The following is a 25,329-nucleotide window of genomic DNA, read 5'->3' on the forward strand; positions in this document are numbered from 1 at the left end:
ATAGTTATATTCCATTTCTGCCAATAAATTCTCCTAAATGTTACACACTGGACCTAAAACCTCTATTGGCCGTAGGAAGTATAACTGTTCACTGTTGTTGTGAACTGTTGTTTCTGATTGGACAAATACAAAAGCAAACAACATATTTACTCATTTCTTTGGGGGGACTTGTTGAATAAATCGCTCTCTTGCAGCAAATGCTATCAGCCATGAGTTACAACAAGCACATATTATGAGTTCGGGTCGTGTTCAAAATGAACGGATCGACCGTAAATGCCCCATCACGCTGCTCCAGATGTGAACGCCAGTGGTTACAAGAGTACCAGTTAACTACAGCTCGGACCCCAGCACTGCACTCAAGGTCTGCTTCTCCGTTTCTCTTTTAACAGCTAGTCTGTTTGTTATTTGGACGAGTCTAAGTCTGAGACTTGACACTTTAACAATAGCGTACTCCTGTCTACGTTACATAGTTACGCAGTCACGTTGATAGATCAGAGTCACTTAAGTTAGTTACATAAACTTCCTGTGGATCTGTGCAGCTTTAGCGCAGTGGAGGATACATTCCTTTCAGACCAGTGTTTTCTCAGTAAACGATCCGTTCTGCTTGATGTCAGGGTGAGTGGGGATATCTAACGTATGTGCAGTCCCACATCTCTTCTAGTAAACAGCGTGTACTGCACAGCCTCTACTACTGTACGTTTGTGGACGGTTTCGACCACAACATATCCCGTGAGTCTCGGCTGTTAGCCTTCTGTCAGAGCTTCACGGGAGTTGCAGTTGTTGTAATTAATAACACGTGAGCAGGCAGCTTATGACACTGTAGTGTAAAATGCATTGCACATGCCATGGTGTGTACTGCCTGCTTTTACAGGAATAATAACTCATTTAAAACTGGTCAGGATCATTTAGAGGAATAGAAATGTGAATAAAACAGATGGAAGCATTTACACATCAGGTTGAGTTAGTACTGAAAGCTCAAGTTCAATAATAACTGAATACATAAATACAAATAAAATGTGTGTGACCTTTGTTAGAGGTCCAGTATGTAACATTTAGGAGAATCTATTGGCAGAAATTAAATATAATATTGACCAGAATATTTCCATTAGCGTATAATTACCAGAATGTAGGAATGGCTCGTCTGTGGATTTCCATGTAGACATGGTCCTTTAAGAAACATTCTTTTTAGTTCTGCATTTTATTCCTTGAATATGACTTTTCACTAGCAGATGTCTTCACTTATCCCTCTACTCTTTACTTCTTTACTTCCATTTACATTTTAGGTTTCATGTGTCAGTGTCCAAGGAGTTGCTAAAGCTTTACAAAATACATCTGTGGTACAACCGAATCACGGCAGAGTATATTTGCAGGAAAAAGCTTTTTTCTTACAGTACTGAGTCAGTGCACAGTGTTTGTGTAGGCTACTGGTCACAGAGATCAAACTGAACTAAAAACAAACATCCAACATCTGCATCTCATGTAGGACAAAATAAATAAATCTGCTAAAGATAGTTAGTAACTGAAGCTAAAGATAGTTTTTGTTTGCACTGAATTTTTCTTTAACTACTCAAATAATGTGACAAGAATAAAAACCAGGATTCGATAAGAGAATCAGATCCGTCAGATGTAAAATCAAAACTTGACCCCCTATAGTGTAACATACAAGCAGCAAGTGAATCCCCATATTAATGTCTCTGTCCTGTGTCTGTTTGCTTATAAGATGTCTGCTGAGCTCTACTCTGCGAGTGGTAATAATACAAGTCTTCAAGGCGCCACAATGGGAGGCGTCAAACCTTTACATCGCTTCATTAAGGGCCAACCCAAGATTATTGGCGTGAGACACACACACACCTGATGTTTATCAAAAATCTTGTTTTTTAAGGAATTAACAAAAAAAAGAGTTGTTTTTGATTTTCTTTTAGATAATCGTTCTGGTCCTGGGCATGTCTTACTTCATCCTTTCCATCGCCATCATGCCATCCTCTGTTCAACACTTATCGGCAGTCATCCCACCTGGCCTCTTACTGGGAACAATGGTTGGTAGAACAACAAGAGAATTATTCATCATTGGATCATATCTATCTATCTATCTATTAAACAGCAGAGTGACAAAACCAAGAAATCACCTATAATCAACATTTGTAAAGGGTTTGATTGAGGGCTGAGAGTAATTTGAACTAATTTCTGCACCAGCAACAGGCTGAGCTCTATCTAATGCATGCGGTAGTATCCCAAAACATTTGAGGGATATATAATAAAACATCTTTTTTCTGATTCCTTTTGCAGTTCATCGTATGTGGGATTCTGTATATTGTGACAGAGCACAAACCAACCAAGAAAACAGTAAGCTCTCTTGTAATATCTTGAAGCAATACTGTATTTACTGGATATTGTATTTAGAGGACCTGAAGATACATTGCTTTATTAACAAACCCCTCCTGACATGTTTTAAGACATATGACATACAAATAATTCTTGGAATAATGATTGGTGTCTGATATGGTTTTCCACTAAAAGTTCAATTACCTAAGAGTAAAAGTCTCAGATTCTAGTATTTATTTAGATGTTAATCATATCTTCTTTGATTACTTTATCACCACTTGCAGGGCTCCCCCTGTTGTCCATAGGAATTATTACCATTTGTAATTTTTGGTCTGTTTTTCCCTCATCTCTCTCGGTTGGTGTCTACATATAGGTAACCATATCACTGGCTCTGAGCATTGTGGGCATACTGGTGGCATGTTGGACTTTCATGCTGATCTTACCCGAACTGGTACACTCCCACTACTACAGACACTATGACTACTTTGAATACAATATCACAGAGTCCGAAGTACCATGGTTAACATATGAGGTGATTATAATTGTTTCGTGTGTGTTGGTGTCAATTTTTTTCATTGAATTAAGGCTTCATTATATGATATTGAACAATCTTACAAACAACATATAGTTTGTGTGTCTTGGATTGATTCAAATGTCAAGTGAAAACTTCTTCAAATGGTTTAGCATTTTAGGATGTGTGACTCCTGAGAAACAGAAAACAGTACACAATACATTTTAAATGTTTGATTTATTGTTGGGTCATAGCACTTATCCAGAATATAAAAGAGCAGCGACGACCAATTTGACTTGCTGTGACCCCAATTAACTGCATCAATTATTTTCTTCACTTGGTAAAAAGTGCTTTGATTTCAGTTTGTTCCACAGTTACAGTGTTTTTGAGATAGGTGTATACATTTGTTTTTCCAGGCCATGGATGAGTCTATGAATGCGATCTTCCTGTTCCACAGTTTTGTGGGTGCAGTTATTCTCATTGTAATGTCAGCTCTGGCTGGGGCTGCCCTGCGTTCAACAAAGAGCCAGGTAAAAAGACTTCCAACTTCTGTCTGCTGAGAGCTGTGCGTGTCCCACTCACTAATGTCTCACAATATTTGCTAAAGCTACAACATGACTGAGGACCAGTTAAGCATTAGTGTGCTCTTCTTTCTCTTCTCTTTAGGTAATTGTGATGATGACTGCTTCGCCGACTGAGACACCAGTTGAATAACGACGAAGTCTGAAGTGGGATAGACTGAGCAGAAAAAAGACTTATAAAGCATACAAAGACAGCAAAGTATTTCTCCTTGTGGGCACAACAAGACACATGATTCATAAACATTAACCACTTCTCACTGGTGAGTTGTGGTTGTTGTACAAATTCATTTCAATTAATATGTATGTATGTATATTTTTTATACTTTTTAACCTTTTTTGAACACCTGCCACCAGATTCAGCAGGAAGATGACATTGAACTCTCCCCACTGTGTAGCCAATTAACTGCTACTTTGCAGTCCGGCACTGGCTGAGCTGTCTCTACATTATGTTTGCACTATTACACCACAGGACAAAGGTCTGGGTTAAACCAATGTCTGTCTGCGATAGCTGAAAAAAACATTTAGTGTGGGCTGTTTTAATTTCTCCAAAACAATAAAACCTCAACTCAGATGAGCTCGCTGGTGTTCTCGTTACAGTAAAAAGGCACCACTATTTAGGCACCCTATAGAAATGTTTATAATATATTCTCATTATATATGTTCCATTAATAGGACAACAATTTGGATTGAGGTGTTTATCCTCTGCCAGCATGAAATTATTTGCTTTGTCTTTTTACCTTTAATTCACTAGGAAGACCATTCAAATTGACCATTTAACCAGTTTGCTTCCAGGACTACAAATCACTGCCCACATATCTAATTTTATTCAACTGTTCAAATAGTGTATTAAAATAGTGGTAATTCATTCTGATCAGGTTACGGATTGACCACATACCTTTTGGGAAATTGTTGCACAAAACCTGCACCCAAATTCAACTATGAACAACTTAAGAACATAACTTCTTAATGTTTGTTAATATACTGCTTAATTAGTAATTAATTAATGACTTATTATGGCTTAAAAAGTAATAAACCTTGATTCTGTATTAATGCATCTGAGTATTTTAAGTGAGTATTTAATCATGGTTTGCATTTAGAACTGCATTATTACCAAATGGAAACACACAGCCATGTAAATTCTGAAACATTTTATTCCAAGAACAGAGTGGAAAAATCTGAATGTGAAAATTTAATGTCAACAAATCCAACCATAAACATGTAACCTTTGGCAAACTGTTCTCTGTGTTTTTACTGTCTGAAGTGTTGAACACCGAACGATGCAGTGTATTTCCACCTTTCTGTCCCTTACAGAAGAAGTTTGGCATAGACAAGACAGCGCATGCACAGAGTCTCATGGCTGCCCTTGATACTTTTTTTACCTACCATGTCAGCTCTTGTTTCAGCAACACCATTAAGTACAAGCACTATGACACCCAATGTACTGTCCTCACTTACAGAGGACAGCATGTAAGACAGATCGCTAATAAATTTCTCTGTTAACAGAAGGAACAGGGAGTGAGATGTTATTCAAATCCTGATATGTCTGTACCCTTCCTGTGCAACTGTTACCATAAGTTTGCAAACTGCAAATTAGGAAAACAAAGGGACAACAGGCTACAACTTAAAATATGCCCGTCTTAAAAATATGTACAAAATTTTCACTTTGAGTACAGAATAACATAACACAAATCACACGACAATCAAGTTCATTATGTTGCATTGGCTTCAGATTGTGTTAACTTTTAATCTTTATAGCTTAATTTGTAAAACCAAACATATTCCAATTTGTATTATTTTAAAGTGTTGTTGTGGAAAATTAAAAACAAAACAAAAATTGTCATATACATGACAATCATATACACAATGTGCATCAGACAGAAAACAATATATCAAGCTCAGTTTCTTCTATCAGTGTTACAAAAGTAATTCATCTCTAATTTGAATCTTTACACACCATATAGCATCCCATGAACAAGGGAAACAATGACATGCATCATTAAAGGAATGGAAATTCTCTTAAATAATGTTTTCATCAATCAATTAAAACAAATGCCTTTAATTACATATGAAAACAAAGAGTTTGACATCATACACAGTCTAAACAGAGAATATGAGTCCCATGTGACAGGTCACTGCTGTACAAAACCTTTCTGTCACTGCAACCTTTAATCTCATAATAAATTAGTGCCTGCTGACAACACCCACTACAGCACTGAATGGAATGGAGTCAAAATGTTAATCTGAGAAAAAAATTAGCGCTAAAGAACGCTAAAGAAGACACAACACTCATATATTATCACCTTTTATGTTGATATAGGAATAACTTGTTAGCAGACATTTGCCTATTTACACATCCAGCAGAGACGGAGCAACTTAACCCTGCAATAACTGATGTTTTGAGAAGGCGAACTCGTAAACAGACACATCAAGCAGACACCGAGAAACATTATCATTCATTTGGAGTCGTGTTTCTGGCCACCTGGCGATTATAAGTCCAATATTCAGCTCTGTTTTGATCTCTCCCAACCTTTGGGAAATCCTCTTTAGCTGCTAAATGCTGCTGACTCGCTTTTTTGCTGAAAACAGAGTTGAGAGTGAACCGAAACAGTGAATTCGCAGACTGGAAAACCAAAACAACTGAGCTGAAAGATGCTTAAAAGCTCTGGAGATCTGAGAGAAGCAACGGGTGATAATTATCTGTGGTTTCATCACTATGAATGTGTTCTATTGTTTACATCAAAATATTGATTGATGCTTTACTTACTTTTTTCTGCTCGTTTCCCCTTTACTGCTTATTTGGAATGGCATATTTTCACTGCACTGCTGAATTCTGAATACCCTGAATTCTAAAAGAAATGCCCTAATTTTCTTCGATATATTTAAACATATTATCATAATCCTGTGGTCTCAAATTGAAGAGGCGGGAGGCTTTTGAAAGTCGCTCCCAAGGACACAGCGCTGGTGAACACGCATGTGCTCTGTGACACGGTACTGTCGTGAAAAGGTCATAGGGCAGCGGGGGCAGGGGAAGGGCCGTACGCCAAGATGGCTCCGCACATGTCTATTCAGAGAGCCTCGCTGGCTGAAGGAACGTTCGCACAGAGAGCACTGGAAAGGGTGGTGAACAGGAGTTGACAGATGGGCTGATATATTTTTTGGCATGCTGGCTGACAGGGTAGAAGGTATGCATACAGACAAAGAAGATGACACTGAGGCTTGTACAGAGTCTGGCACACTAGGAGGTGAACAGGCTGTCCAGGTAATGGTCTGGTTCTCACCTTTATGTACAACCTCAGCTCCTGGCCTGTTTTCCTCTTTACTAACAGATTTTCTTTCTTCAACATTTGTTTCCCCAACCCAAGACACAGCTTCATTACGTTGTAATCTATCATTATTCCCATACCCATTTCCACATGTGTCCTTTTGGCTTAATGCAACCCATTTCTCCCCTTCATCAGATCTGTGTTTGTAGGACACGAGCAGCTCTGCAGGTTTGGCACTGATGTCCAGCAGTAGAACCTGATCTGTAGTAGCAAAGTGCTGAGGACTCAGAGGACTGAGACCTGGACTGGCATCCTCCTCCTCCTCCTCATCAGTGGACTGGTCTGAATGATCAGGGTGGCTAGGGTGGGAGTGTTTGTGATCAGAGTCTCTGTGTGATAAGTGCGTGTCCTCCTGGGGTAGGCAGTGATAACGAAGATGTCCACTGTATGACTGCCCCACAACACTGTATGTAGGATCAGACATGTTGTTGTCCACAGGCACTGTAAAAGTTAAGTGTGGCCCAATGCCCGACATATTTTCATGTTCCAGAAATGTGCAGTCAGTATTATGATCCATAGCCGTGTCTTTGTTGTCATGTTCACGCTGGCTGGAGTTGGCGTCTTTTGTGCTTGTGTACCGAGGTCCATAGAGGTTACAGTGGTTGTCCTGTCTATCCATTTTAGTTGGACACCTGCTTGAGTAACTCTGTTCCTCTTTCACTTCTCCTTCAGGACACAAATCTTCACAGTCACTTCCTGTTCCTTCTTCCTGTACAGGAAGTGGAACTACAACACTCGGGTCATTCGAGACATTGTGGCAATCAGAGCAATCCAGTCGCTGATGTTTGGAGGGGAAATCCTTAAAACTTAGATCAGTTTTATTTCTTGATTCTTTGGTGAAGCTGCTGCAATCCTTATTCTGCAGCACTGAATCGTCACTAAAATGTTTTGTGGGAGTCTTATTCCGAAATGTATCACAGTGAGCATGGTGATCATTATGATCTGTAATGTGGGATAATCCATTGCCCATATATTCATCACTGTCTGTATTGCTGCTATTGTAATCCTGCCTTTTGATGTCTGATTCATCTGCATTGGATTTGTAACATAAATCCTGTATTGCACATTGATCTGAACTCTGTGTTCCAATGTGGTATTCATTGTTTCTGTAATCCCGATTCTGTGCCTCATAATGATTTTTGTGTTCAGTGGTAATACCTTCAACAATTCTGTCATTGTCTGTGCTTCCTAATCGTAAGTCAGGGGCCCTGCTGGAGTTGACCGAGGCCTGAGACACTGGGTGGTAAGGAGGCACTTCTGCCATAGCTATTCTACCGCTGTGACGGATGACAGGCACAGCCCCACAGCACAGATGTGGTGATGAGGAGGAGTGCTGTGAGGGAGAAAACTTGTCCTTAAGGCGGGAGGTCGAGAGATGAGGAAGGGGAGAGCGAAGCATCTTGTCTTCCTCTTTTCTGTTAGTTTGCTTCTCCCCTGCTTTACTTTTCACTGTTAACCCCAGTTGCTGTGTCTTCTCTGCTCTGCTTGTCTCTTCCTCTTGCACCTCAGCAGTACAGCGTGAATACAAATGCCTCCTGTTCTCAGCTGTCGCTGCTGGCTCCTCCATAGACACCCCATGTGCTTCAGCCGCGCCAGGGATATTTTGAATCAAATCCTGAGGCATCAGATAAGTTGCTTGTCTGCAGTTACCTGCATTTACACTTCGTCCAGAACGTTCAGTCAAACTACAGCTGGTACTTGCATTGCTTAAATTATTACAGTGGTATGCATCAGTTTTACTGCTACTTCTACATGCATCTATATCATCACAATATTGATTCTCTCTCTCCAGTGAATTTGCACTGCAAGTGTCAGTTTTAGTATTAATGTCTTTATATGACTGATTCTCAGTTCCAGTGGAGGCATTTGTATTATCTGCAGTATTCACCTCAGTCCTCAGAGCATCCTGTAGGTCATCCATCTGCAGGTAGCAGGCAGCAGTAAGCAGATTGTAATGCTGTTGTTGGCTAAGAGTGTATGGCAAAGCCCCTGTGTAAATGTAGTCCAAAACAAGTTCCAGTACAGAGTCAGACAGATGCAGTTCCACCAGGACACCAGAAGAGGACAAGATAGATGCCAACATTGGACTAGAAGCTGCCAGGACACACCTGGGGGACCAAAGAGCAACTAGATATGTGGTGCTGCAAACGACACACAACTACCAATATAAACAAGAATTTAAATATGTTGTAATTTTCGCAAAAGTTTGTTTGCGATTAAGAAAACCAGCTTATGTTGCTCACCTGTGTGCAGGGTACAGCTGACCAGGGCTCTGTTTCTGTCTGACCACACAGTCACAGAATTGAGCTCGTTCTCTTTGGAGGTTTAGACTTGTCAGCAGTGATGCTGCGTGGTTACAGGCTTCCTGGACAGAGGGTTCCACCTGGAGAGTACAGAACTCAGTCAATAGCAGTTAGCGCTGCTTATATAGCGAGATTAAACAGAAGACTGGCACTGAGAAGGCTCAGATAAGCTCGAGTGTAGTAGTTTTTTATGTTTATTTGTATTACGGGTGAAAAGATTTAGTGCTGATTGCTTTAGTCTCTGTCTTAATGTGCACCATGGGTTGCCACTCACAGGTGTTTAGACTAGACTTTAAGGCGATGTATTATACAACTGATTAAAATCTTATGTCCTTATTTCCAAATGAATACAACTACTTTGAACAAACTCTTTTTCAGTTTAAGCACAAAGTTTAAGCAAAGTGTTACCTGATTATTGTAATTCATCAGTTAAAGTAGTCATAAAAGTCATTACAGCCACACACTGTCTGAACATGTACCTCAGGTAGAAACAAATATCTTACCTCCATGTTATATTGGGAGAGGAGCAACAAATGTCCACTATGCAGTGCGCAGTGTAAAGCTCTCAGCGTAGTGTCCCACCAAGTCCTGCTTGCAGTTGAATGGAGAAAAGACCCTCCATGGGGAATATATAGTCCCAGTCTACTATCTACGCACACTCTCATTCGGAAAACAATCACACGCTTTTCATATTCGGAGCTTGGCGTGACGCGGAAGGACAGGTGCTTATAAGGAGCACTGGCATCTAACGTCAGAATTTCCATGTCTTATTATGGAGGGGGAAAGAGACCAGCCCACAGAGTAGCAACAGCAGACCACAGAACTGTAGCTAATAGAGACTTCTATTCACATCACAAGATGTTATCAGGGAAGTCATTTTTTTAAATGCACAAATAAAATGTTGTCACCATAAAAAAAATAGTACAAGACAGTGACTGTCATTCATACTAATGACAATGACTTCATTCTCTTATGAAGTGGTTTTTTTTGGTGGTGGTGGGGAGGGGGGCTGGGGGGGTCAGCAAGGAGGTCAGAGTTCATGACCAGCTACAGAATAGTCTGCAGTATGCAGTGAGCTTGAACTGTGGAGTAAGAATGAATTACCTACAGCTGACAGAACAGTACATGTGTCAAACATAATTTGTTATCAAGGCATTTAATTGGCTTAATTTGTCAGGTTTTGAGTCTCCAATAGTCTTCTACTACATTTGTTGGAGTTACACACACACTATCGCAGAAGAACCGAAGAAGAAATCTGTGATGTATCTATCTGCTTTAATTCTACAACGGGAAGCTTCTCCAATGTCAGGACCATGAGACGGCCCCCGGGCTGACGCTTTGTTGACAACTCCATACTAAGCCATTTCTCCACCCTTCCACACCATGTGCTTGTCACGCCTCTTAATCTCTACAGCCCTCTAATGTTACAGCCACACTACTAGCTGTCCACAACCCAGGAGTACATTTTCCCTGGAAACAGTGCAATGGAAACACTACTGCAACAGATGCTATCACATAGTGAACCATTTCAAATAAGTCTTGCGGCACAAACTACAAGTCATTAATAACCTATATTACACAACTAATTTTGGTGCTCAATACAATATAAGGTGTATACCTTATATATCCAAAATATGTACATAAAAATATATAGCAGATTCTTTTTTTTTAAGTGATTTTTTAGGTGTACCATCTATTCAAAAAAACTGACAAAACAGAGTAAATAATTTGTTTACTGTAAAATTAATGGCAGCTGATTTTGGTTTAATCTTTTAATCATTTATACAGAAATAAAATAGAATAGAATATACCGGCCTTTTGCTTAATATTGGTACCAGTTTAAGTTGTATAGTGTTTTTGTGCATTTTTATATATACAATGGTGCTTTTATAGTGTGCCATGTGGGTACAGTGTAACAGAATGCAATGTAATTGACATAATTTAACAAAATAACACAAAATTAGCCATCCCAGTAACCTAATGGTCAAAGTGCATAATTGCAACATTTGGTTTGATTTAAGCAGGGGAACTTTTGTTGCAAGCCATATTCCTGTCACTGTCAAACAATGATGAACAAAATGAAACATAAAAATTCAGATGCACTGACCTACATAAAGATAATAATAAAATAAATGATGCTACGACATGGGCAGTAATGACACACACACACACACACACACACACAGAGTCAAGCAGTCAAGCACGTATGCTCGACACAGTGGCTCTGAGTGTTTCCATTGGTGGCATAACTCATGTACTGTAGGCTACTAGTTGCACGCAAAGGAGAGAGGGTCTCCCTTGGCACACACACACAGCTGCAACTTTTGGAAACATATCAAGCTCTGGGACTGTATTTATAAAACACCTAAAGGCTAAGGGCCAATTTACAAAAATGGTCATGTCAATCTTCATTCAGTAAATGAGTAAAGTAAATCTCACAGTAATGGTTACTGAATCATTTAAAAGTTAAAAAGAAAGTTCAAAGAGATATCTGCAAACACATTGCGATTACACCAAAATCAAAAAAATCTGAAAAAGTGGCTAATGGCAAAAATCTTAGACAGAAGAGTATTTCTCCAGGAGGTGTGGGTATTTTCTTTTAGCACCACCATCTTTATATTCAAATCTCATTTAACTCAAATTGGCTGATTGCATTACAAGTGCATAAACTGACACTTATAAATGGTTATATGGCACCAGAGGTTATATTTACTATTTTTATTACTGAAGCAGCTGGAGCCAAACTTCTCTGGCATACACACAAACACCAAATATCTGGTGCAGGCTGGAGCTGTTGAGTACTCCCATAGCCAACGTTCTGTACTACTTCCAGCACAAGGTACAGGGTCTTCCTTTTCATAATGTGGATTCTCTGCCAGCTGAGGGACTGCAAGAACACACCACCACAGAGACATTTGCATCATATTTAGGGACGGCTGCTCTTCACAGGTGGGTGATAAACCGGATATAGACAAATCAGAATACTGGTTTTGATTTCCAATATATGAATTTATATATATATATAATATATATTTAAAAACTGCTGTAAGTTATTTCTTTCTTGTGTAATGGAACATTTGAGAAATACTTTTTGAATACTTAAACACGTTATTTCATTATTTTAGTGTTTATACAACCGTTTAAAAGATTTTGTTTTGAAAAGAAAGCACTGTTAAATGTGTTGGCATATTTGTTGCAGCTTGAACAATAAAAAAAAAATTGTATATTCTATGCACCCCTGACAGTAGAATAAGCTACTATAAACGCATATAAAGGCACAGTCATGCAAAAAAAAAAAAACAACAACAAATAAATAAATAAATAAATTATTAAATTATAAATTATAAATTACCCACATCTTAAAAAAATACAGTAGTACAAATGTTTGGTCTTGCCGTCCAGCACAAACACTTAAAGTTTTTCTTTAAGCGCCCAACTTGTTGGCAAAGTCAAGAGAAGTCAGGAGATCATTAGGTCATTAGGAAACATCCTCCGTGGTAACATAAATGCGTGTGGGCAAAATTTTATGGAAGTGTGTGTGTACCTCAGGAGCACTCCAAGAGTTCTGATGCTAAAAATATACACAAAGAACTTCAAATGAAAACGATCAACCAAACAGGATGCTGGAACATCCACACAGACACGCATCACGCCATACCCAGCTGACTACATACCAACCCTGGCTCTGCAACACATACAGTACAAAGCTCCAGCTGTACTTACTTCTTGTCCCAGTTCCATTTTTAAACATGTACATCATCTTCATTTTGCCCTCTCTCTTTTACTCACACATCCAGAACATTGCAGTCATGATATTTGGTTGCAGCTATTCTTAGCTCCCTGGCATAACACTGTACACACTCATCCCTGCGTTAACACCCCTGCAAAAACACACACAGTAGCACCAGGACAGCAGGTCAGCTTAAGGACTCTGCTGCCAACAGAAGTACCAGGGAGCAGGGAGCAGAGTGGTTCAAATTAGACTGGAGAGCATTCAAGAGTGACGGAGCGTCTTGTTTGCCTTGGGGTTGGGACCTTTGCTTCTACTCATACCATTTCTTCTCAGTATTTCCTGTCCATCTCTATCATCTACGGTATTAATAGGATAAAAATGCAAAACTCAATACATTTCTGTCAAACATTTTAATATTTTAATCCTCAATGGTCATTAGATGTAGCAGCAGCAATTGCTTTATCAGATATTCACCCAGTCATACACATATTATCACTTTAAAAGCATTCAGAAAGTTGGAGAACCAATAGAGAACAGACAGTAAATAATGCCAGCAATGGCAGTAAAGATGCAGCAGCAGGAAACCTTTAGAAATATAATATATATAATTACTAATGTGTCACAGTACGGCCCACATAGCTCAAAAAAGGTAAATTACACACCTCAATATTCAAAAGGTCATCTGATCCAAACATTTAAGTTTACAATAAAAGCATTGATTATTTAAAAAGTGCACCATGTGCAGAAGATTGTTCCTTTTAAAATAAATCTATAAAAGCATGTGGAAATCTACACATTACACCCATATGTGATTTTTTTTTAAAATATCTTTAAAACCATAGGCATTAATAAGAGCTGCCCCACCTTTGCTGCTGCAACACTTCTCCTGTGTTGCCTTTCTCCTCTCTTTAGTGTTTAATATATATGTGCTCTATTCTTAGATCCGTCTGCAGAGAGTTGGAGTAGCAGTACTGTTGGTAGTAGCAGTGGGAGTAGAAGTACTCTTTCAAAACAATCATAAGTTGGGTAGCCAACCCTGAACACATTAAAAAAAACTATTCGTAAATCCATCTTGAACAGAACCTCTCAGACTGAGTCAGAGAAGAGATCTCTAGACCAATCACATGCCTGGTTCTCATCATCAAGGAGGTAACAATTAGATCCGTCCAGACTCCCGTCATCAGTAGTCCCACTGTCACAGTTTCCTCTTTGTGCCTGACCTCTCTGTGAAGATGTGACAGTTTGAGGCAACAGAGTTCTTTTACAATCAACACCATCTCTCTGCTTCCCTTCCCGAGTATAATCCACACTACCGCTGCTATTATCAGTCTGCTGCCTTCTTCTTCTGCCTGCTGCTAACGCACTCAGCCGTGTGTTAGCAGCAGGGGTGGGAGGAACAAGAACTGCGTCACTGTCCTCATAATCACACACAGTCACATCACTATCACTTGAGTCACATCTGTGATTGGTCCTTCCTATTGAGTCTGTGTTCAGAGCCCCCCTCTGGCCCCTCAGGTGCTGCTGAGTCAGCAGGTGGTGTTTATGTTTGTCTGGTTTCCAGAACCTCCTTTTTGGGGTAAACGTGTGGCTGTGTCTGCTTGATCTCGTACTACACACCAGACTTTCTTTTGTAGACTCTCTGCCGCACCGTGAGAGCAAGTTAGCTCTGACACTGTTTAATTTACAAAGAGAAGATGTGATTTTGGCTGGCTTTTTACTGTCCAATTCAGGCAGATTTCTGTCAAAAGCACAAGTGTCCCCTAATGTCATGGTTCTGTATGGGGAGGCATGTGACCCTGATACAACAGCTACTTTTACAATGGGAGTGGACTGCGAGGGAGGGATGAAGTTAACATCTTGTGTGCCAGGTGGAATTAAACCGTCTCTGTTTATGCAGGTATTCGTTTTCAGTTTCTGTTCGTCTGGTGTTGAGTGTGAGACATTTGCCGTCTCACTCCTCGGGTGCTGTTTGTCTGACTTGAAAAGCACGGGGCGAGCTTCTGGGGTCGTCCTGACAGTTTCTGCATGTGTGCTGAACGTGTTTCTGCTCATATCGACCACGGGTGAGCTACTGAATAGGTCTGCTGAACAATTGTAAGTGTCGCCTTCAAAGTGCTCTTCTTCATCGTTTTCATAAGATAGTAAACTATCTTTCTCATCCTCCTGATTACTCTTATGGGAACAAATGTTTCTGGCTTCACTTCTGTTTACACATCCAGAAGGGTTCCTACATACCTGGTCAGATAAATCGAGTCTGTCACCTCCATTTGCTGCAGGTGTGTTAGTTATATTCTGTAATATCCGAGAGTGTCTGTCTGTCATCTGTGTGTTACTTTGACAAACAGAAGTTGATTTAATTGATATGTTTCTGTCTTGTGATCTGATTTCCAGGTTGTCTCTTGTTGATTCTTTCTGATTTTTCACATTTAGCCGTGGCTCTGTTTCACAAACAGTGTCAAAATCTTTGTTTGCCTCACACAAAAACTCTGTAAGACTCTCGGAAAAAGGCAAATCCTCCCAAGCCAAGGAGCTTGGCAAAGATGTTTCGGTGGCTTGTTTGGTAGAAGACCCCTTCGCTTTGGAGCGGTTGTGACCAGGTGAGGGACTTAACCAAGTGTTCAGGATGGGGATATTTCCAACAGCTTTCTCAATAGCTGAGTGTGAGTATTTGGCAAACGACGGACAACTGTAAGAACTGCACTCTAAAGGAAGAAGAAGTGATGGCTCTGTCTCCTCTGTGACCATCTGGTCCACCAGGCAGCCTCTCTGTGCGTGATGTGGTGTTTTGAAGTTGTCCGTCTGTCTGCTGTTCTCATCGCAACTGTCCTGGGTACTGCAGCCTTCCTCCTGCTCTGCTGATGAAGTAACTAGTCCTAGTGATTGTTGCCATGGAGGGGTGGGAGAAAGGGTGCAGTCTTGGTACTGTGATCTAAAATGAAAACAAAGGCAACTGTCAAGAATAAGATAGAGATTTACACTATGAATCTTGGCTTTTCTATAAAAGCCTGAAATGCATGAATGCGTGCGGAGTTGGGGGAAGTTTTGCTTGTACATAAGCGTCACCCCAAATACATATGAGGTCTAACATCTCACTGTCTCTCTCCACTGACTAACTCCATGTTTGTATTCACCGAGTGACCCTCGCCAGGCCAAAATTGTGACGAATGTTGATCAAGAATGACGTAAAAGTTGGACAAATTGTGATATGAGAAACAGTTGGAAGGCACACTTAAAAGCTCACTAATCAAACTAGCGAGCTTGTGTTGTGTTTACTTTGATTTCCATTTGAATGAGTCTCTCTATTTCCCATTCATGTCTAATTTTCTAGTTTCTAGTCTAGTTTCTGGCCTCTAGAGAGTCTGCCCTTGATATAAAATGCTGACAATAGAAGGCAATAGTTATCACCAGCTTCTTAATGTGATTACCTTTGCAGTAATGGGGAAAGACCTGAGGCACAAGGTGTGTCATTACTGAAGCTACTGGCTGGAGAATGACGAGGAATCAGCAGAAGGGTTGCTGCTGGTGGCCTGGAGGTTTTCCTGGAATCAGGAGATCCCAGCTCATATTCTGCAGCTTTCTGTAGAAGGATCCGATAATAACTGACCACTGTGCAGCCTCCCAGGCCTGTAGCTTTGGGGAGAATCATCTGACTGGCGATAAAGTGGACTGTGTCTTTACTGCTGGAGCCATTTGCAACAGGCCCTCCAAACCAAGGCCCACTTTGTGTTTCGGTTACCTGAAGGACAGAGACAAGAGACAAGAGACAAGACCAGGGATGGTTGAGTGCAAGCAGCCTTAAGCCTGAGCGCAGACAGTGGCCAAACTAGTTTAGACTATTGTACTATTGGCAATGTGGAAAACTATTGGAAAACATGCCTTTTGATTACTCAAAAATCTTTTTATTGTAACCAGAAAAGGCATATTTATGTCAGTTAATATGGTACAGACATTGAATTATTTCCTAACAGATATTACACTGATATTACACAAATAACATAACCAGGTTTAAGGGAAAAAGTTACTTCTAGCTGTAATTATAATATTGTTAAAATGAAAAAGATGAAGTAAATAATAAAGAGGTGGGTCTCCTTTAATTAGATTCAGTTTGCTTGCGAGACCAAAAGATTACTAAAAAAGGGACCATCTGGACGAATGACTGTGAACAGCAACTCTCTTGAGAATCAGGTAATATCAGCACCTTAGGTTACAGCCTTACCACAACCCGCTTAGAACACTACATACCCAATCACAACTGTACCTTAAGGCCAAAGATGAAATGTCTGCCAATGAAGCAATCCGCGACAGCCTTCATCAACAATGTGGATCTGGTTGCTGGTCCAACGGGTCCATCCAAGTTCTCCACCAGCCTACAAAATGACAGACACAACAGAGAGCCACACTGCCTCTCACTTAACTGGGAATGAAAGAAGACACCGATAACAAGTTGAGCTTTCTAAACGTGCCACACTAAACACTGGTTGAAGCTAACACACTGTATTCCTTCTGACAGGGTTTCCCACAATGTTTTATACTAACATCCTTAGAAATAAATACACTTTTCTGAAATAAAAACATGAATCATTAAACGAAACACAAATTTCCAAATACTGAATATGTGTTATTATTGTATAGTCCATCCTATACTGATACAACATGTGTGAGGCAAACCAAAAAAAATCTAATTCATACACCAGAGTGTTAAACTGCAGACATTTGGAGTTGCATGAAAGATAATCTACCGTGCTCACCTCTGTAAACCACTGGCATGAATGCCAAAGAATGGGTTCAGGCAGCTTCCAAACACTGTTACTCCAAATATGCATCCGTCCCGGGTCACCCTCAGAGAGAGACGGTATCTGTAGTCGACCTGCTCCCTCAGACAGCTGTAACCACACTTACAGCACCTCCACCTGCGGAGGGTAGACAGGAGGGACACAGGAGGTTGTGTCCGGTCAAAATGAGTGCTGGGGAGTTATTTATTTGTGTTGTAGGTTAACGTTTTTGCAGTGTAAAAAGTCAGTGCAATAGGTTAATGCAGTTACAGCTCGGACATAAGAAAGTACTGGTATGCTACAATTTGCAGAGTGTTTAGTCACAGTAAAGTTTAGAAGAAGTTGGTCTGTGTGTTTTTACCTCGTCGCGTCCCGCTGTTCAACATCAACCCTTGACAAGCAGCCTTTACAGCACGGGTAAAACACACAGGCATCTTGCAGAGACAGCACAGCACAGTCCACCAGAGCCCGTCTAGCAGACATTTATCAGCCGAGAGATCCCTCTGAGGCACGGACACTTGGCTGCAGCAGCTAGCAGGCTAACTGAAACTTCTCATTACAGGCTCCAGTGTCAGTACCAACACCAGCAAATACCAAATACCAAATACCAAGCATTATTACTAAAGGTTGAACCAAAAGTGGCTCAAAGGAAGTACATTTCTACTTCTTAACGCCCATTTTAGCTGCCCGAGATCACTTCTTTTAGCCAGCATTGTATATAAAAGACTACGTGCCGTCCATTTGAACTACGTACCTATTTTTGTTTAGATTTTCCGGCGGTTGAAGAGCCAGCTTGTCGACGCATTACCGCCACCTACTGGACTGGATGTGCAACAGTAGATTGGCAGTAAATAAAAAAAATTTAGATTATCTGCTAAATATGGAGGAATTTTAATATAAAAATACTTTTATATTAAATATGGATTTAATTACTTGTGGAGATAGCGGAGCAGTTATCATATGGACACAGGATAAGAACCAGGAAAATGTAGGCCTATGTCTATTTCACTGTATTTTTCTGTCTGAATTTCTACAATTTTGCAGTGTCCTGACCATATCAGGTAGGCTACGTTATCCTATAAATTCCACAATGCAACACTTGCCTCTGATAGATGTGTGGATTACAGTTAATAGACAGTGCACACAGTCTGAAGTCTAAACTGCTCATTACACCAGCTGTCTGTGTGCTGTGTTGTTTAGGATATCAGACTTTTTAACACAAAGCCACAATGGTGCTAATTTTAACTACTTTTAAGATGGTGGAATTTAAACAATGTCATTAATGAGCCTAGCATGAGGCTAACCATTGTGCAGGGACACAGTTGAATTGCTACTACTCTACTACTACAAATAAATAACTAAATAAATAAATGTATCTTCAGAAATATGTACAGACATTGATACATAACAGTAATAATAATTCAATCAAGAGAGACACGTGAATGAAGTAAAGATAATTGTTTATTATAACACATGATATGTGATTATTCTATTATATGGCATGTGGGACCCATGAAGTTTAAAATATGAGCTGGACTCATATTAGACTCCACACTGCTTACAGTGTGAGGGCCCCTGAGTGAGCTGACCACTAAAGACCCTCAGCTTCTACTGAGTGATGGTCCCTGGGCCCCACTGTGCTTAAAGCATGAGCTGATCACTAGGATCACCTGGGTCCCTTGGCACATATTCCTTTGAGGAGTGATGACCAGTCAAAAAACCAGACAGACCAGTCAAAAAAAGGTTGTGAATTACAAAACAACCTTAATTGTGAATCACAACTACGAAAGATCCTTGAGCACACTGTCATAAATGTAGACAAAAAAATATTAGGCTGATCAGCCCAGACAGTTGCACAGACACACACACACGTGACCAAATACATGATCCCCTTTAGGTTTATGCCTGGTGGAGATAGGCTCCTTAAAGTGACCAACTCTGTGTCACTGCACAGGAGACAGTGAAAAAAAGTCCAACAACAACAACAAAACAATAATTGTTTTAAGTAAATCTTTGTGTTTGACTTATTCTTTTAAGGCTAAGTTGTTAAGATCATATTGAATATTATTCTACTCTTTACAGTCACTTTATTGCTTTGTTAATGAACAAAAGGATTGAGCACTCATGGTATTATAATGTCAAGCCTATAGGTTCTCAGATATTTGATTTCCTTTGTATGTCTCTAAATTCACCATTACCTATTCACCTGAGCAGTTTATGATATTGTATATGGTATCATTGAACATCAAAACATAGGCGTACACACACATGGCTCTGTGTGTACTGAGTTTCATGCTTTTATGAAAAAGTTTAATATTTTCACATATCACTACTTTCAAAGTAAAGCTGCTATTAAATTTAGGTACCATGTTTTCATTTTCAGCTCATGTAAAACATGTAAAAAACGAAGATCAGAGGTCAAAATAATAGATAAAACACAGTGTTAGTACTCTGATGAAACACTTAAATTCTCCAGTGTGTTTACTGCGAACTAGTGTGACCTCAACCCTGTTAACTAGCAGTGATCATAAAACAGGCCAATATGACGTTGTGCTGTGTGTAGATTTTAGTGACATCTAGCGCTGAGATTGAAGAGTTCGAGTTAAACCCAATTCACAGAGAGCAGCCACACTACCTGTGTGAACCACACTCGTTCTCAACTACAAAATGGTTTGAAAATTACCTGTCAGTTTGGCTCAATATGTGCAGCGTTTAAAGATAACTTAAGAGTTTGCGTAAGAATCATTATTAACCCAATCCTCTTTACTACTTCACGATATAAGAGTTTTCTGAACAGTGACATAACCCAAAATGTTTTCAGATTTTCAGATGATTTTCAGATTTTTAGAACATAAAGTTAGCTAATTGGAATTTTGGATGGGTATTATGCAATTTTTTTAAGTACCAGAGCCCAACAATGACGCATGGTCATGTGTGCATGTACAGGGATAAGTTGCGGCTTGTTCCAAGGGGGGTGAGTGTGATTCTAGGTCCCACAGATGGTATCTTCTATGAGCCAGCCAGCCAGAAATATGGGTGCTTGTTTACCACAGAGGGGCTCTGGTCAGCATTCCCTTCCAGCTGCGAGATTCTGCCACCTGCGAGTAGGACAGTGTGTGCAAATGTGAGACTGAAAAACAACGACATTCAGTAAGAAGCATAAAGACTGCAGAAACAATGCAGAGACCTGGAAAATTCATGCAAACATTCCTTTGAAATGTTGTTTCTGAGACATTGCAGCTAGACTATTAAGTTCCTTGAAGTACCTAAATTCGTGCATTATTCTAAGATAATCTGAATAGAAGTTGGATGCTTATTATGTTGGATCAGAATGACTCACCTGCATCCTCTTATGAAGAAACCTCAACTTTTGGTTGAGACATTCAATGTCCTGAGACAGGACAGAGAAGCCATAGTCAGATGGATGTAGGGATGCATATGCATGTAGTATACCTCTTTATAGCAGTTTAATCACAAACTATCCCATTCATATTGTTACATTTTCACAAAAAAATCCACTACCATTATCAAGAGTGGCTGTGTAGAAGGCCTAAAGGAAAGTTCAAATACCTGGCTTAGTTTTTCGTTGCGCCTGAGTTTGATCTGAGGCAGAAGTTCCTCCAGTCTCTGAATCTGTAATATAACATGGAATCTAAATTCATCTCTGGTTAGAGGTCAGATGTTTTGGTGTGTTTTATTGTTTCTTCTCTAACCTTTAGGCCAGCACTGCCCAGCAATTCATATTCTACATTAGATCATCTCCTAATTGACACTATAAAAGTGCTATTACGAAGCACACGTGGTTGATAATTAGAGCTAAACATTTTCTTCTCCAAACATTGTTGTAGTTTTATTGTGGACCAGCACTGCTGAGTAAATGCTTCAGTATTAGTTCTTGTAAACCACTTATACTGTACCGTCGCCAAACCACCACATTATTGTATTACTACTTTGTGGTTACTGTGCCTCACCCTCCTGTCAATGGTCTGTAGCCTGGTCTTCATGCTCTTATTGATCACAGTCATGGGAATGGTTCTGGGTTTGGGAAGCACTGCGAACAGAGAAAATCACAACCGTTACAGACAGATGAGAAATTTGGCTTTTAATCAGGCTGAATTTGTGTTTCACTTAAGTAATGTAAGAAATGGGTATGATAATGTATTCAAGCACACCTGAGGGAGCACTATTACATTTCTGCAGAAACTACTATGTGTACTTAAAAAACAGTTTGGGATATGAAGGTGCCACTGATGCCAGAGATGGTGCCACCATCAACATACAGTAGGCAGTTTAATGGAATAATATGACATTTTGGGAAATACTCTTATTTGACTTCTTGCCAAGAGTTAGATGAGAAGATCACAACCACTCTAAGGTCTTATGTACAAAAGTGTGGCTCTGTCCAAAAGTATGAAAATCAACCTTCCACTACCTCTAAAGCTCAGGGTTTTTATATCTTGCTTGTATAATCTGGACAAAACAGATTAAAAAAACAAGATAATAAGCTTTAGAGGTTCTGATAGGCAGACTGTGTGGCCTTCAGAAAAAGCCAGACTAGCTGTTTTCAGCCTCTTGCTGTATCACTCTTCTCATCACATTTTTTTCAAGAAAATGAATACTTGTTTTTTACGAAATATCACTCTATTCTATTAACATTGTTGGGTAACGTAGAAGCCCAAATGACAGCCCCTTGCCCACATCCTGACCTGCAGTTTATAAAAAAAAGAGAACAAAAGATGAGTTCACTCTTACCATGCTGAAAGATCTTGGCTACCTCAAGTAGATAAGGCCTGTGGTGAAAAATACATTTCACCAGTTGACATCAGTACAGTACTGAATAGATGTTTAGAAATCTAGAACAAAATGTCTTTAATCAAGACTTCTCACATGTGTTTGCTGTTTGCAGGGATTGAGCTGTTCAGAGGGATCAGACAGCCACAGTGGTTCCTTATCTGCAAACAGACAAAAGAAGAAGGGATTCATCATCATCAATGTGTGTTTAAGAATTTTAACCCCATACTGATGGTTTCAGCTACAACCAAAAACAGATTTTTTCTTTCTTTCGAACATTCAGAAAGAAGCCTGCATCTCTAACATGAGAAAAAATGAGTCATTGCACCTTGAATATGACATTAGAAGAGTTCAGCCCAAAGGTAGTGGAGATAATCTGAAAAGAGATACAATATCAAAAGATAAAATATCAAACAGCCAGAGAGTTTCTGTTTTTTTTGTTTGTTTGTTATTATTTTATTCATTTATCATAAATTCTCTTTGTTGATATTTTTCAATACATGAACAGGAACCGATCAGGTCCATAGTTTCATGTAATCTGCATGAGACAACACATTTACAGTGATAGTTGGCAAAATAATCACAGTAACTAGAACATGTAATGAAGTTATCAATTAGTCAAATAAAGACAAAATCTTCCCAAAAGATTGCAGGTACAATAAAAAAAGCAACATACCTGTATGATCATGGGGACCTCAGCTGCTGCAGGAATGGACACTTCTCGAAGAGCCACCACTCTGTCATCTGCAGCAGATACAACATGAGAGGCTGCCACCTTCTAATAGACCATCCTTTAAAAAGTGTTTAGGAGCTGTAGTAGCTTTATCAGTTATTAATAAATCATTTTCTAATTCTTTATACGCCATTATTCATAGGGATGCAGGAAAGTCCCCCCCTGCACTTATAAATGTGGTTTGCTTATTGTGGCTTATTTTGCAGTTTGACACTAGAAGGTGGTTTTTAAAATTCATCTGCTGAAAGGGGAAAGTTTCTCTGTGCTCACCTTAAATGTGAGTTTAAACACTTGCAAATACAAGCGTGATTTTGTGACATTGCAACTATTGGAAGCCAATCATGATCTAGTATCACACTTGATGTGGAAACTTAAAATCTCTAAAATAGACTTAACAGTGAAACAGGGGACACTGACTGTGTCCAGTATTTAAACTTTTGAAATTAAAAATATTTGCATGTTCATAAATTCTGGATTTTGTAATGAGGGAGAAGAAGCTGATGTAATTTATTTAGGTAACTGTTTTGTGGAAAATCCTATCAAAAAGAAAACAAAAGACATTTGCAGACTTGATGGATTATTACAGAAAACCTGTTATCAGTCCTTTATTGAAGTTTGTATGTAAGCGTCTGAATGCTTATTAGAAAAACGACTTTATTACCATGTGTAAGTGCTTAACCGATTATCTATTGCCCTTTATTAATGACAATTACATCCGCAGACCTGCGCATTTATTAATGCGTTAATTTTTACAACGTGTTAACCCAAAAGTGTGTTCTTATTAATGCTTTAAACTACTCGAAAAAGCATTAGGCTGATGAATAATGTATGATAATAACAAAATTATTATTTCTACACACACACACACACACACACACACATTAGTCAGGGAGCAGGAATCATTTAGTTTTATTAAACAGCCTCTCTGAATCACTTTACTCATCTGAGATGCGGGCGGCCATTCAGAGAGCTGATAACACTCGACAGTCAAATACAGCTGTAGCTTCTCCTCTTTGGTCATTCATTGTTATTGTTATAAGCTTCACCATCTACTTAAGTTGAAGTTGAGAACAACAACAACAACAACAATAACAAAAACTTAATGCAAGCTGTAAAGTGCGGATTTGTATGATGGTTTGAGGAGAAGCTGAGCGCATAATGTCCACTTCAATGGGTCAAACAGGTTGCCATGGACACAGACGCACAAACCTAGTAGGCCCCTGCAGTGTCTGAGAAATCATGTCACTGCTCGCAAAGTCCAAAAAAACTTACAGAAACCTACGAACCGTTTTTGTCAAGGCGTCTCAGAGCGATCCAGGTCTTGGTTACGCGTGGTGGACTGACGTTAGACATTTTAATCATCATCCGCACAGCAGCAGCGCTCACACACCAGGGTACCAGCGACATCCGCTCAGGGACTTTCACAATAAGTCTCTCTAAATCCGGCCTGCAGAGGGAAATCCAGCATTAACTGTAGAAACCCATGTGCAGCAGAGCAAAATCACAATAAAAGTATTTACTCAACTACTGTAGCCTACCTAATTACACTTCTAAGGTAGATTACTTGTACTTCACTTGAGTATCTTCATTCTGTGCTACTTAATACTGTTACTGCTGTACATTTCAGAGGGGCCGCCACTGTCTCAGTTTATCTGAGATCTATACTGGCTATTGCAGTTAATATTTTAATAATAATAAATTTATTTATAGGGCATTTTACGAAACCCTATGTGCTTCACACAAGGCAGCAAATTAAAATCACTAAACACAGATAAACTATTCAGTAATGTAGGCTAAAATAAATTATAATAAAACACATTTTGAGTAACAAGTAAATACTCAAAGTAAGTAGAAGTGTATACATATATATAGGGCTTTTATTGCCATTTTTAATGGACTAACCACCAGAATGATGTGACAGCATGGATGTGATGAAAAGCAAAAAAAAAAAAAAAAACTTGTAACAATATTACTTACACACTAACTAAAAATAAAATTAAAATTATCAGTATATAATTCCAGTTTTAGTTCTTTCTCAATATTGGTTTAATTGTCAAACATAAACAAACATTATTGCATATGTTTATTGAGACACTGGGGTGTATTTGTTTTGTACTACCAATTCTGAACTTCGGAACTGCCCCCGTGTTTTTTTGGGACGCACTTGCCCTGAATGAATTTCGCCACATATCCAGTAGGAGCTTTTCATATCGGGAAGTTCGAAGAAAGTAAGGCGAATACATCGTTTCAGGATGGAGTT

The 25,329-nt window shown here is 39.4% G+C and overlaps 4 protein-coding genes across 5 annotated transcripts; 1 reads left to right on the forward strand and 3 right to left on the reverse strand.

Annotated features, from left to right (window-relative positions):
- Positions 1-262: 262 nt before the first annotated feature.
- Positions 263-4,647, forward strand: si:ch1073-291c23.2 (uncharacterized protein LOC799862 homolog). 2 transcript variants are annotated; one of them, XM_035651810.1, is made up of 7 exons: positions 263-361; positions 1,721-1,834; positions 1,923-2,036; positions 2,287-2,343; positions 2,696-2,854; positions 3,250-3,363; positions 3,500-4,647. In XM_035651810.1, exons 2-7 carry the CDS (start codon positions 1,721-1,723, stop codon positions 3,545-3,547), a joined length of 606 nt encoding a protein of 201 aa, XP_035507703.1. In that variant the 5' UTR covers positions 263-361; the 3' UTR covers positions 3,548-4,647. The 2 variants fall into 2 exon arrangements, with proteins under 2 accessions (XP_035507703.1, XP_035507704.1); XM_035651811.1 differs by lacking the exon at positions 263-361 and adding an exon at positions 379-615.
- Positions 4,548-9,730, reverse strand: LOC118320745. Its single transcript, XM_035651809.1, has 3 exons — positions 9,544-9,730; positions 8,981-9,120; positions 4,548-8,845 (listed from the first exon to the last, which is right to left on the reverse strand). The coding sequence occupies exons 1-3, from the start codon at positions 9,703-9,705 to the stop codon at positions 6,322-6,324; spliced, it is 2,826 nt and encodes a 941-aa protein (XP_035507702.1). The 5' UTR covers positions 9,706-9,730; the 3' UTR covers positions 4,548-6,321.
- Positions 9,731-10,858: 1,128 nt separating this feature from the next.
- ddias (DNA damage-induced apoptosis suppressor) lies at positions 10,859-18,305 on the reverse strand. The gene is made up of 5 exons (XM_035652228.1): positions 17,907-18,305; positions 17,522-17,683; positions 17,032-17,140; positions 16,199-16,509; positions 10,859-15,702 (listed from the first exon to the last, which is right to left on the reverse strand). Exons 1-5 carry the CDS (start codon positions 18,026-18,028, stop codon positions 13,860-13,862), a joined length of 2,547 nt encoding a protein of 848 aa, XP_035508121.1. The 5' UTR covers positions 18,029-18,305; the 3' UTR covers positions 10,859-13,859.
- Positions 18,306-19,036: 731 nt separating this feature from the next.
- On the reverse strand, positions 19,037-24,472 carry si:zfos-1056e6.1 (uncharacterized protein LOC107988029 homolog). The gene is made up of 9 exons (XM_035652219.1): positions 24,356-24,472; positions 23,013-23,080; positions 22,665-22,712; positions 22,433-22,497; positions 22,298-22,335; positions 21,517-21,596; positions 21,116-21,178; positions 20,886-20,936; positions 19,037-20,643 (listed from the first exon to the last, which is right to left on the reverse strand). Exons 1-9 carry the CDS (start codon positions 24,432-24,434, stop codon positions 20,590-20,592), a joined length of 546 nt encoding a protein of 181 aa, XP_035508112.1. The 5' UTR covers positions 24,435-24,472; the 3' UTR covers positions 19,037-20,589.
- Between the last annotated feature and the right edge of the window lie 857 nt (positions 24,473-25,329).

This window comes from Morone saxatilis, unplaced genomic scaffold (assembly GCF_004916995.1).
Source record: "Morone saxatilis isolate NCDOM2014 unplaced genomic scaffold, NCSU_SB_2.0 Contig11, whole genome shotgun sequence".
Lineage (NCBI taxonomy): Eukaryota > Metazoa > Chordata > Actinopteri > Moronidae > Morone > Morone saxatilis.

Excerpts from the sequence above, each read along its gene's own strand:
- si:ch1073-291c23.2 (XM_035651810.1), top strand. The coding sequence starts at position 1,721 with ATGTCTGCTGAGCTCTACTCTGCGAGTGGTAATAATACAAGTCTTCAA. Across the intron at positions 1,835-1,922 it reads GCCAACCCAAGATTATTGGC|ATAATCGTTCTGGTCCTGGG; the intron begins GTGAGACACACA and ends ATTTTCTTTTAG. Across the intron at positions 2,037-2,286 it reads GCCTCTTACTGGGAACAATG|TTCATCGTATGTGGGATTCT; the intron begins GTTGGTAGAACA and ends TTCCTTTTGCAG.
- LOC118320745 (XM_035651809.1), bottom strand. The coding sequence starts at position 9,705 with ATGAGAGTGTGCGTAGATAGTAGACTGGGACTATATATTCCCCATGGA. Across the intron at positions 9,121-9,543 it reads TCTCCCAATATAACATGGAG|GTGGAACCCTCTGTCCAGGA; the intron begins GTAAGATATTTG and ends TGTACTCTCCAG. Across the intron at positions 8,846-8,980 it reads CAGCTGTACCCTGCACACAG|GTGTGTCCTGGCAGCTTCTA; the intron begins GTGAGCAACATA and ends TTGGTCCCCCAG.
- ddias (XM_035652228.1), bottom strand. The coding sequence starts at position 18,028 with ATGTCTGCTAGACGGGCTCTGGTGGACTGTGCTGTGCTGTCTCTGCAA. Across the intron at positions 17,141-17,521 it reads CATGCCAGTGGTTTACAGAG|GCTGGTGGAGAACTTGGATG; the intron begins GTGAGCACGGTA and ends GTCATTTTGTAG. Across the intron at positions 16,510-17,031 it reads ATTTCATCTTTGGCCTTAAG|GTAACCGAAACACAAAGTGG; the intron begins GTACAGTTGTGA and ends TCTGTCCTTCAG.
- si:zfos-1056e6.1 (XM_035652219.1), bottom strand. The coding sequence starts at position 24,434 with ATGATGATTAAAATGTCTAACGTCAGTCCACCACGCGTAACCAAGACC. Across the intron at positions 23,081-24,355 it reads GAGACGCCTTGACAAAAACG|ATGACAGAGTGGTGGCTCTT; the intron begins GTTCGTAGGTTT and ends TATCTGCTGCAG. Across the intron at positions 20,644-20,885 it reads TTCTTCATAAGAGGATGCAG|GTGGCAGAATCTCGCAGCTG; the intron begins GTGAGTCATTCT and ends TCCTACTCGCAG.